General features: G+C 53.8%; 1 protein-coding gene across 1 annotated transcript; it reads left to right on the top strand.

Moving 5' to 3' along the window:
• Positions 1-357: 357 nt before the first annotated feature.
• On the top strand, positions 358-11,895 carry LOC122369531 (probable G-protein coupled receptor B0563.6; the record flags this gene model as incomplete). Its single annotated transcript, XM_043344330.1, has 2 exons — positions 358-507; positions 9,973-11,895. Coding segments are annotated over 2 exons (848 nt in total), but the record flags the coding sequence as incomplete, so codon positions are not given.
• Positions 11,896-12,556: the final 661 nt, after the last annotated feature.

Below are 12,556 nucleotides of genomic sequence, written 5' to 3'. Positions count from 1 at the left end.
CCTTGACCCGACCTGTGACCTCAAAATTCAACTTCTGAAGCGTCTCGTCGCGTTCTTTCGTTTGCCGCCTCGTGCGTTTCGCTGCGCCTATTGGTTCTCGAGTTATCGGCTGGGGGCGTTTAACGCCCCCCCCCCCCCCAGCAAACGGTGGGTGGCGAAATACGCCAGCAACTGCCGGGTTAAACTGTAAGTAAAGGTCGCAGCCTGCGCATCAAGCTCTGCTTAGATAGAGGCTAGAGCCGATCATTCAATCCACTCGAACATTCGAGGTTATTTTGTAATACAAATTCCCATCCGACCAAACCGTCTCTCCCGGCATAGAACTCAGAGTCTAACCCAGCCCTCTCTCCTCCGCAGGATACGCGGCCTCCTCGCTGGTCGCCCTGCTGTTAGCAGTGCCGTTCTGTCTGCGTATCCTGGTACACGGCGAGGCTCGCTCCTGGAGCCACTACGGAGCTGCACTCTATTTCGCCAGGCTGGAGCTCTACCTCGGCAACGGGTTTATCGGTGAGTGGCACTAGCCTGATTGCAAAGCGGTATGGGAAATATGGCGGAGTGGGTTTGGACTTCCGACAGACATCGGGAGCACGGACTGAAACAAAATATAGCTGGTCTGGTCATCATGGCTGACAGAATACCTACATGCCGATAGCGGCTATGAATTTTACTAAGCGGTTCCAATTACCTCGTGAACATCGTCTAGGTGTAAACTGCAACATTCAATAACTGGGCCTCAAGACAACACCTTTTACTTCTGGTGACGCTTGAAAGTTTCTATGCGGTCAAAGTTTATCCTTTCCTTGAACTTGCAATCTTCTGAACGCGCAATCATCGTTGAGCTGACGGCGAAAAGACCATGACCTCTGGCGACATTTCGGCGGCCCGGATTCGAGAGCAGTCCCCGCTGACCACCTGACCTTGCATCGTGGTATTGCTCGTAGATATGGTTCCCCCAGGTGTCGTATTGCAATGCTGGATAAGAGTTGTACCGATCCGGCTATACCGTGTGGCGCTTTTGCCAGGATCGCTTTACGTTATTGCACTCATGGGCTCGTGGGCCAAGGTCATGACAGCCGCCAGGGTAGCTGGGTAATTTGTCTTCTGGGCAGTGAGGATCGGAATTCTAATTCAACTTAAGCAATTACGCTGTTAATTAAAGACCTTCAGAAATTCCACAGAGTTTGCTGGTGCCACACAATGGCCATTATTTTGCCCCGTCTCAGCCCCATGGTGCAACACAGGGATGCATGTTGCATGCAGGACTGAGACGTGGCAGACGGAACAGGAATGCACGTCAATGCATCGCCCCGAATAGCTTTTTTGCCGTTCTGAATTTTCTTCGTCTGACACACATCCATTGATCTTTCTGTTCCCCCTCCCCCCCCCCTCTCTCTCTCTCTCTCTCTCTCTCTCTCTTTCTCTCTCTCTCTCTCGTACCCGCACCTCTCTTCTTCCTCTCACCCGCGCTTATCTGGCACGTGGACTCGCGACAATCCTTAGCGCTGCCAACAAACGCCCTCCCATCAGCCGGTGCTGTCAGTGCCCTGCAGGTCAGGAGGGGGGGGGGGGGGGGGGGGCAGTGTGGCAGTAGCTAGGGGGAGGGGCACGCAGCAGCTGTGACAACTGACATCATTAGCACTGGCAGGATCTCGACCTCTGCCCCGGTTATAGTCCCCTCCCCCGCAGCGAGATAGCCAATGAGCGACTCTGACCGGAAGGCAGCCGGCCAAACCGGAAGTCACGACCGGAAGGGTGCTCTGCCGGTGATTGTGGTTTAGCGGCGGATTAAAGTCGGAGAGCTAACGACCCTGGTTCGCCGACCGCGGCCAAAGGCTGGAGGGTCTCCGGCGGGACGGGGCGGCCGATACATCTGTGTCACTGAGACCCGGGGCGGAGCCGGGCGCCAAATCGACCGCGCAGGCTGCTTAGATAAATCGTCACGCTGCGCCTGGTATGGCTGTCGAATTCTTTAGGTGGTGGCCTTTTCATTCATTTTGATGTGGTGCTGAGGGACATACAAATGTATTCAATAATCAGTACTGCTGGTGGTGTCATAAAAACTAAAAAGCGCTCAATATCTACGCTGAATAATCGTTTCAAAATTCAGCATGCCCACGGCACTTGACCCTGTACCAGAAAACAGAACCATGGGAGTAGAGAACAACAGAGAGGAGCAGTCCAGCTGTTGCTGACTATAGAAAGGTCATACCTTCCGGGCCTGCGCTGGAACGATTATGCAGAATGATCTCAGCGGCTTATCAACTTCGGGCATAGCTCATTCACGGACACGTCATTACAATAAAGAACGACCTCCGACAGACACGGCATGTTTGCGTGGCGTGCTCGACACCTCGTACGTCCCTCTGCACATCCGTTCTACCGCTCGTATATAACCGCTCATGTATCGCCATATTTAACACCGCTATACCGTCACCCGTCCTCAGTCCTCATACTTCAATCGCACAGTGACGTCTTCGCGCCGTCCAGACAGCGTGTAATGAGACACATCACTTGTGGTGCATATCAGCAGAGCCGGAGCCCTACTCACTGTACTCAGCTATCAGTCAGGACCCAGTCAGTGCCCTACGCGGTTAGTTAGCACTCGGCCACTTCCTATCCTTGTCTATAGCGGCACTAAATGTGACGCCTGTTTCGGACGGGATGAAAAGCTGCCGCACGCAATATGGGCCGCTGGCGGCGCGGCGTTGGGGAGTGTTGACGGCGTTACGGCAAAATGGCCGTCGGAAGCTGGTGGCGTGGCTCGACTAGTTGATTTACCTCCGCCTCTTCCCGACCTAACCGAGACGGTACCGGCGCCGACGGCGGCGTGTCAGTCCCAGCCGTCACCGTCGCCCGGCCGCCGCCGCAGCGCGCCTTTGACTGTCCGCCAGTGGTGACGTCACGCTGTGAATGCGTGCACCGTCGCCGCGCCCCGTCTCTCTCGCGGTGACCCAGATCCTGAGGTGTCTGATTTGCTCGCGTCTGAGCGCTGGAGCGTACTGCGGTCTGCCGCCAGCCACCGGCGACCGCTCGGTCCCGGCCGGAAATGGAGAACGAAAAACGCCGGACGATCCACTCGGATTCGAAATTCGAAGCCGGCAGAGCACTCTTGGGAGCTCGAGTTGTCCAGTGAGCCGGAATGGCGCGCAGAGGGGCGTTTTTAGGCGATCATCGAGGCGGAGGGATCGGCGCTGGGTCGTTAGGTGCCGCGCTGACGGTGGTTGAAAGGCGTTCATCCGACAGCTGTCTATCACAGGGATTACGGAGGTGTCGGGGTGAACTGGACGGCAGATAGCATCTAAGTTAAATACGCCCAGGCACGTACCCAGGATTTCGCCCAGGAGGGGGCCACCTGCTTTCGAAGGGGCCCCCCACAGTGTATAGGGCCCCCAGGTTCCTCGGGGGCCCCCGGGAGTCATGAAGAACCTTTCGATGGTGGGGGGGGGGGGGCATAGCGGGTCCGGTCTCTCCTGCAGACGTAGGTGAGAAAACGCCACGTGTGTGGGAAAACGCAATTCAGTTCTTTACAACCTAATGTAGCATTTGGTTGTGATTTCTCGCGTTCAACTTCATCAAAGTCAATTAAAACGGTCTCTGTAACGGTCTAAGCCTTGAGAAAATGTGGAAAATTGGAAAGTAAAAATATTTTTGCTTGAGGAGTGTGCATGAAACGCACAGCATTTTATGAGCGAGCGCCTCAATTACTGAACATCCTCCAATTCCGATCTCCGGATATGTAGGTATATAATATAATAGTGGGGAATAAATGTCTCGTTATCGGCATTCCAATATCTGGCAACTAGCCCTATGTAAACGCGGCTATTATATGTTTCACTAGGAATCGAGCGCAATTGTACTTTTAGCCAGAAAATAAATGTTTGTGTAATTCTGGGACACTCTGTATTAATGTATTAATTGGAGGAATAGGACTTAGGAGGAAATGCGATTGCAAATCGACCCACATCCCTGTGTTAGCCAATGACGCCTTTGGGGCCAAGGTTGGGGGGTATTCAGTTTTGCCTTTTTGTTTTTCTGTGATATCTCCGGCACCGTGAAAGATATTGGCTCCTTCAGATGAGTGCCTACTCCAGTCACTACTTATATCCAGTAGCCAGTAGCCACTCAGATGATTTGGGATCAATCAGGTGATAAGCGTATGTACTTTCAGACGACCAGGGGCCCCCAGTCGACCAGGGGTTCCCAGGCGACCAGGTCCTCCAGATGACTAGGGGCCCCACTGCCCCAGGCGACCAGGGCCCTCCAGGCGACCAAGGGCCAATGCGATCAGGTCCCCAAAGCGATCAGGGGCCCCCAGGCGACCAGGGGGCCCCCATGCGACCAGGGGGCCCATGCGACCAGGCCCCCGGCTACCAGGGGCCCCCAGGCGACCAGGGGCCGGGGGCCCTCTAGGTGACCAGCGGCCCTCAGGCGATCAGGGGCCCCCGGGCGACCAGGTGATCCCAGGCTACCAGGGGCCCAAGGCGACCAGGGTCCCCCAGGCGACTAGGGGCGACCGGGGGCCCCAGGCAACCAGGGGCCCCCATGCGACCAGGCCCCCCGGCTACCAGGGGCCCCCTGGGCGACTAGGTACCCCCAGGCGATCAGGGGCCTCAATATCATGCAACCAGAGGCCCCCCATGCGACTAGGGCCCCCTAGACGACTAGGGGCCACAGACTATCAGGGGCCCATACGACCAGGCCCCGGGCTATCAGGGCCCCCTAGGCAACTAGGGGCCCCCAGTCGATCAGGGGCCTCATGCGACCAGAGGCCCCCCATGCGACCAGGGCCCCCTAGGCGACTAGGGGCCACAGGCTATCAGGGGCCCCATGAGACCAGGCCCCCGGCTACCAGAGGCCCCCTAGGCGACCAGGGGCCCAGGAAACTGGGGGCCCTTGGATGACTGCAGGGGCCCCTCGGGTACCCAGGGCACATAAATGAAACTTTAATATCAATTTTTCTTCCGAGTAAAAGACGTTTTATCCAGTGTTAAAAAAATATCCTGGGGCCTGAGGGGCCCCCTGAGCGCCTTCGGCGCTCAGGGGGGGGGCCTTGGCCCCCGTGGCCCCCCCTTGGGTACGTCACTGAATACGCCTCAGTTTCAGGGATTTTGACGATTAAGAGTAGCCGATTGCCATCGTATCTTTGCAATCACCGTAAATGCTCACTGGAGATGTTCTGCGTTTGGGTGAGGCGTCTGATCTCTCTGACTATCTGACTAATATCAATGTGTATCTGACAGCAATGCGCGGAAAACGCTTTTTTTGTTTACTTCTAAAAGGAAGCCGAGTGGCATGCATCTCGTAAGTCGTAACTATATGCATGTGCTTTGCAAACTCAGTCTTTGCTTAGCGCGTAGCATTTAGTGGAATATTTAGAAATTCAGCATTGTCAAACTAATGTTTAAAATTCACGAGAAGTTATGGCTCAATTTCCTTCACTTCTCATCTAGTACCTATGCACTTCTGATGAGGCGTTCCAAGTCATTTTCATCTTTCGACATCTCAACAGGCCTACGCACAAGCACGCTCGTTTGATGACCTGTTCTGCTATACATAGATACCCTCATCGCGTCGAGCAATTGGGCACGCTGATTTGCCAGCTCCATCCCCAGCGAACACGTCCGGGTGTCATTTATTTGGCCTGTTCTCTGGACCGTCCGGATTTCGGCCGTCCATTGCTCCTTCCCTCGATCACGCTAAGCCCGCCTCGATCCCATCATTCCTTGTCGCCCCACAAACGAGCGGACGAGCCGGCCCGCATCCCGCGCCGAGGCGCCAGTTCAGTCCCATCTCTGCTCCGCCAGAGAACCGCGATTTCTGCGGATACGCACTCTCATCAAATCAATGGGAGATGGGCTGATATGCGCCCAGTGCGTGAGCCTTTCACGCACAGTTATGGGCTTGGAGAGCAGCTGATTGGATTCGTCAGATGAGACTTCCAATATGACTGCAGATGTGATTGACGGAGTAGATATGAGCGTTGTCCTACTTTTCGGAGAAGCTCAGTATGAGCAATGAATTTTCGTTATGGCTTTACCGGCGTATCACCTCCAATAAATGTAGATATAAAAGTACCTCCATACCTATTTCGTCTTGCAAGCCCACGCACATTGCACACATATTTCTGTAGTGATTGGAAGTCATTATATCACGTGGGATCACCTGGATGGATTATGTGCAAAAACATTCAATAAACAGCCAATTTGAAACATCACTGCACGTCACCAGTGCCCACACACAGAAAAATATTAACACCGTTAGCGGTGTAATTGCACAGTACATATCTGAGCACTTGAGGAAAGTTAATTTAGTCCCTTCCCCGCTTAAATTACTCGCGCTTCCAAATGAACACCAGGAAGAAGGTAATAGAACACTGTTAGGAGGGTTGGGTGTTTTACTACATGTAGCAAAACACCCAACCCTCCTAACAGTGTTCTATTACCTTCTTCCTGGTGTTCATTTGGAAGCGCGAGTAATTTAAGCGGGGAAGGGACTAAATTAACTTTCCTCAAGTGCTCAGATATGTACTGTGCAATTACACCGCTAACGGTGTCAATATTTTTCTGTGTGCAGGAAACCATGAATCTGCGCCGCGTGTCTGCCGGGAGACCCTGGCATGCTTTTAGTTCAGCTTGCGCAGTAACCAGTAGGTGCAGAGGACTGAATCGCAGTACAGTGTCTGTTGGAGCAGTGCCGTTTTACACGGCACAACATGTAGGTAATGGATTGTACCGCGCAGTAGGCCAGTAAATGTAAGCTTCACAGGCACAGCACAACACTTTGAGGTGTAGTGTGGCATGCCATGGCGCAGTGCTTTTGACGCAGTTAGAGGTCTGAGCAGGCAATTCGAGCTCTCACGGCGCAGTACAACACCCTTAGACACATGCACCCCCTTGCCGTCGAAGAGAGGCCATGCGGTTTTCAATCGTGCCTGTCGATCGATCAGCTGTCGATTGGATCTGCAGATCACTGAGCAGCCGCCACTGCGAGAAATCACATCACGCAGTCTCGCTCGCCGCTGAGATGGCACCTGAGGTCGGACAGCGTCACGCGAGAGCTGTGGCCGAGGGCTCGGGCTCGGGCGGCCACCAGGACCGGTGAAGGGTATAGTCGAGCTGTGGATCAGCCGACACAGCGCAGCCATGAGAGATGCAGCAGCCCTAGGAACAGTCGGGAAAAGACTAGGAGCCTCGTTCAGTGTCACCAGCTAGCAGCGACAGTAAACCCGTCACCGTTTACCGGCATCACCATGCCCCGTACCCGTCTGCACCTGAACAGCGGGCCAACGCGTCCCGCCAACTGGCTGTCGGGAGGAAAAACGGCCGTGATCGGAGCAAAAACGACGGTAACGACGCCACGCCGCCGACGGACGGCCACCGGCAAATGGGACGGGCCGCCGCCGCGAGACTGGGTTGCCGCCGTGGGACCGGCACGTGCGACCGGAGATGCCGTAACAAAAGAACGAGTAAATACGGTGAGACCGACCGCGCCACTTAGCTCGCTGGTCTACAGCGAGCTCTGTGTGATGACGGGATTGATTAGGCTCAGTGATGCTGAAGAAGTTCAGTGGTTTCGGGTGGGGACGTGGGGATGAAGCGTCAATCTCGGAGCGAAACTCGAGAAGATGCGGAAAGTTTGTGATTGTTAACAGTTTACCGTGAGATTGCACGCCTCAGTTTCCAGAAGTTCTGACAATGTTTGTAGATTGCCAAACGAAGCGAAAGCAGGCTGAAGAAAATTGCTTCATTATCTTTGCGATAGCTTCAAAGAAGGTAGTATATTTTCCGATTTACTTCATTTTTTTTTCGACACAATTCATTCTCAATTCAATCATTTTCATTTACAGAATCATCCACACTCGAAGTTCAAAGAATGCCTATTTTGTCATTGCAAGTTTGTGTCCCATGTGTGTAACACGGGTATCCGAGGTCACTCTGGGGCCTGGGCCGGTGCCATTGCCTGTCACCCAGACTGCCTTTGAGCCGAACTGTACTGATGCTGGTTTGGCGCCTCAACACGACGGTTACAGCCAATATTAGCCGACTTGTAACGCATCACCACATCCATTGGACGTCACGAGGACGTGATAGGTATCAGGCCATTGGGCGGCACCACGACACCAGCGGGCGGCGTCAGTTATTGAAAACTAATGACACTGAAGTCGATAGAATGCGTCGCAGCTCGTTGGTTGTCAGCGTCGAGGATCAATAGTTTTACGAGTGATATTCAGGGAAGATCAGTAGGTATTCACTATCCACACATCGTGAGTGATTGCAAGTAGGCCGTAACAGGCGTTGTTCCCAGCTCAGTCTAAAACCTATCGCAACCTCCCCAGTTCCGTTCGCCATGCCCTCGTATACCTCTCAATCCCCTCTAACCACACTTCGTGACTTGTCTTGTTCTCTCTAGTCTCTACCATGCCTCGTAATCTCCGCAGTTCCTTCCACCGTCAGTCGCAAGTCGTAACCTCCCCAGGTCCGTCTGCCATCCCTCGCAACCTCCCCAGTTCCTTTCACCCACCTGGCCCGGCTGCCCAGCGTCGGACGCGTCGTTTCGCCGAACCAGTGTCATCCACCGGTAGTGTGTCGCCCCCGGCTGCGGCAGGTGGCTGCGGATGAGCTCAAATTGACCGGTGGGACGGACCCACAGTGCCCTCGGGCAGCGACGGCAGCGGTGGGATGTTTGTCCAGTGGCGGACGGCCTGGCGATAGGCGGGGGCGATTCTCGCTATAGAGAGAGAGAGGGTTATACGGTACTGGGCTGGATTGAGGCGGATCGGTGACGGAAGTGCGCTGTCCTAGACTGGACTTGATTTGACTACTGGAGATTAACTGGAGTGGACTTCCAACATATTGCACCGAATCAGCGTCATGCCTGAATTGCAGTGAATGAACTGGGGTGTAGATTGGAACCTGTAGCGAAGCCACAAACCCGTCCCAGTGTGGTCTGTCTCGGTCCAGGAGTCATGCAGCACCCAACTGTCCGGGAACTATGGAACTATCCTTACCTGCGGAAGTGCGGAAGTCGGCAACCCCCGTTCGGTGGAAGGATAACGCGGATAACACACGTGTCAGGCCCAGGCCGTCGACCCCTCCTAAGGGGCGTGATCGGGTGGTGGCCAGGACAGGGCGTGTTAGACGCCGGGCTTATTCCGGATAATGTACCGTAGTCCCTGGAGCAATATAACTTCTGCGCACAATCTGGGTGGTTTATGGTTTCTCGGGGATTTCACGGTCTTAAATAGAAAGCCTGTCGCGCCTGTGTACTGGCGATGAAATAATTCTGTCAGTCAGGGACCACATAAGACGACGGACTGCGTTGCATGCCACAAGCGTAACAGCCTTGATAGTGACCTGTCAGAGACCAGAGTTGAGCGGAGCCCGGAAAGCGGATACACCACATTTTTTTTGCATTTGATTGGAGGAACATTTTGTTTGAGTAAAACAAACGCGGTAATGGTATAACAACTTTGGCCTTCAACATATCTGCACTGCCCTGCCGTCCCTTCTTTGCTGGACACAGGTCATCCATCGCCCGCGTTACCTTTTTATGTGCGCTTTCTCTTCTCCCCAGGCTCCCTGAATGTTTAACCTGGTAAACGGCTCTCATTGATGGCGAAACGATGCATCTGTTTGACTTTAAGGGCGTGGCATGCGCCAGTGCCGATGCCTTCCCCAGAGAATGACGTCCTCACATGCCTTCCTCAGTGTTTCTTTACCACCTGAGCTTATTGCCAAGCCCGCGCGCTGGTGCATTCCTTTATATGTTTATACATATCGACATTGCCTCTAGGCGGCGACTAGTCCGTCTGTGCAGCACTTTTCCAGGTCTGCCGGGGCTGATGCATCTGTGGCTGTGCCCTCTCATGGTCTGCGGTGCTGACGTTATGATCTCTGCCCCCAGGCCTGTCGGTGCTGATGCTATGATCTATTCCCAGTTCTGTGGTGCTGACGTTATGATCTCTGCCCCCAGGCCTGTCGGTGCTGATGCTCGTCGCGCTGACCACCGAGCGCTACATCAGCGTCTGCCATCCGGTGCGCGCGCACAACCAGACCAACGAGGGCCGGCGGGCGCGCATCACGCTGGCCGTGCTGCCCGTCTGTACCTTCATCATGTTCTCGCCGTACACGCTGCGGACCAGTGTGGTGGCCTGCGCCGGCGTCAACGGCACCACCTCCTACCGCATCGCCGAGAACCTGGCCTTCACACAGTCCGTCTACTACCTGGTCTACAAGTGGACGCTCAAGATCCTCTACAAGATCGCGCCGACGGTGGCCATCACCTACCTGAACCTGCAGATCTACTGGTCGTATCGGCGCGTGTGCCGCAAGCGCCGCTCGCTGGTGCACATGTCGCGCGAGCAGCGCGCACAGCAGACCGACGAGCACCGTCTGATGATGCTGCTCGGCTCCACGGCCACACTCTTCTTCTTCTGCAACTTGCCGATGGTGGTGCTGAGTGTCAGCTTCAGCCAGTCCATGATGTGGTCGTATCCATTCCAGGTGTTCCGCGCCGTGTCAAACGTGCTGGAGATCGTCAACTACTCGTTGACATTCTACATCTACTGTCTGTTCACCAAGGAGTTCCGCGACACCTTCTTCAAGACGATCGGACTCCGTGAACACAGCAGTGTCATGGTGCCCTCCAAGAGCTCCAAGACGGACGTTTGATGGCACGCGCACGGCGCCGCGCGCCGGGCGTGGTCCCTCTAGCTGGTCTGAGAGCGCGTGAGCTAGAGGTACAGATGCGTAGGTACAGAGGGGATGCTGTGGAGGCTTGGGTTGGAGACAAAGTCGTGGAACGGTATAGAAAGAGTGGTATTAGTGGTTACGGTATGGCTGGTACTGTTCAGAAAAAGTATGGGGTGAAGCAAGGCTGCAGTTTCTGACGACCGGTGAAGTACTCGTATGCGTGTGAGCAAGAATAATCAGATACGACATAATCTCATAAGTGTGTGAATAGATGTTGCACATGACTCTACATCAGCATCTGATGCGGCATGATATAGGCTCTGGCCCAAAGTATCACCGTACATACCTAATATTTATTGCCCATTGTTCACTCTTGCCATTCATTTGTTTCATGTTTGCAGAAATATGGAGTGACGCACCAAACTGGGATGATTATCAGTCATGTTTCATTAGGCGATTAATGTCGGTGATGGTCTCTGCGGTGTATTAGTGTGACGTCACTCGCCAGTGTCATCATTTCTCGTTATGGGGTAGCACTCAGTAAGCGTGCATTGTTGCTAAATACGCGATTGGGAGTGTTTTCATACTCGAACTGGTAGCATAGATCCGCGTTTTTCAATGTAATGTATCAATATTAACGCGACATTGACTAGGCGCGTAACCAAGCGCATCGATCATTATGGCTGATACAATGACTAATTTGCATCAAAACGTTCTCCAAAATTATATTCAAGGTTGATAAGGCACATCAAGATTGATGAAAACAAATAAGGCCCATCTAGTGCACATTTGATGTGTTTGGAATAACAGGTGTGCTCGTATTTATTGATTTGATCCTCGCTGTTTGTGTTTACAAGCCTTGTTTATTTATGCGATGTTCTGATCTCTGCAATATCGTTACCTCTCGAATCGATATCATCTCGCCGATGGCGGCGCGCGCGCGTTTGTGTGATGTGGTGTGAGTCATGCGCTGACAATCAGTGCCGGGCCGGCGCTGCCTGCGGTCTTGTGCCGTCTGGGCTGTCTCCGCCGTCCCCCCGGCGCAGTGTCATCCTGACCGCCCGGTGTGCGCCTCCTGTGAGGCCCGGCGGCGACGACGCGGTGGTTGGCTATTTTCGGGCCAGCACAGCACCGGCATTGATGGGATTCTATGTCGCGTGACCCGACAACCATAACGTCATCTGATGATAAACCAACAGGTAACTGTCGCGTCTTCGGCGAAGCGCCGTCAACCTCCAACCCCAACCCCCACGGCAGCACTGTATGTTTTACCATGGAACCATTTCCGACAAACTCACGGTACAGAAACACACTGCCTTCAGCAGTTTTTTTAACGAGTCAGGAATCACGAGGGGTGACAATATGAGCCGTAACGGCGCGTCACTGTGAGTTCACATCCTTGGCAGGCCGGCCGACCGCTCACATAGCTCGACCGTTCACATAACTGGTATGCGGCCTGTCACAGCCCGCGACACTCGGGCATACACGGCATAACTTCTAATAACGCCGCCTAGGTCGTATGAATAACTACGATCTGACGCCACCCTAAGGTCGCCTTTGACCTGCTGAGGGAGGACACGTGCCCTAGCGTTCGGCGAACTATAAAAAGTCGACTGATCAGTGATCTATCAGTGAGCGGGTGCCTAGAGCCTGTCCGAACCGTACGGGATAGCTACTCTGCGACCAACTTGATAGCACGTCTACCGAATGTTTCGAATTGCACATACAAAATAAACACGTATTTGAAACGAAAGCCAAAATATTGTCGATTACTCTAGCCTTTCATATAATTTCTGTGCTTAGAGGAATCAACGTGAAAATCATTTCACCGCAGAATGTAACCCATCGCCTGCAGGCAAATGCGA

This window comes from Amphibalanus amphitrite, unplaced genomic scaffold (genome assembly GCF_019059575.1).
Source record: "Amphibalanus amphitrite isolate SeventyFive unplaced genomic scaffold, NRLGWU_Aamphi_draft 001046F_arrow, whole genome shotgun sequence".
Lineage (NCBI taxonomy): Eukaryota > Metazoa > Arthropoda > Thecostraca > Balanomorpha > Balanidae > Amphibalanus > Amphibalanus amphitrite.
Note: the sequence above shows the minus strand (reverse complement) of the source record. Positions and strands in the feature narration are given on the sequence as shown.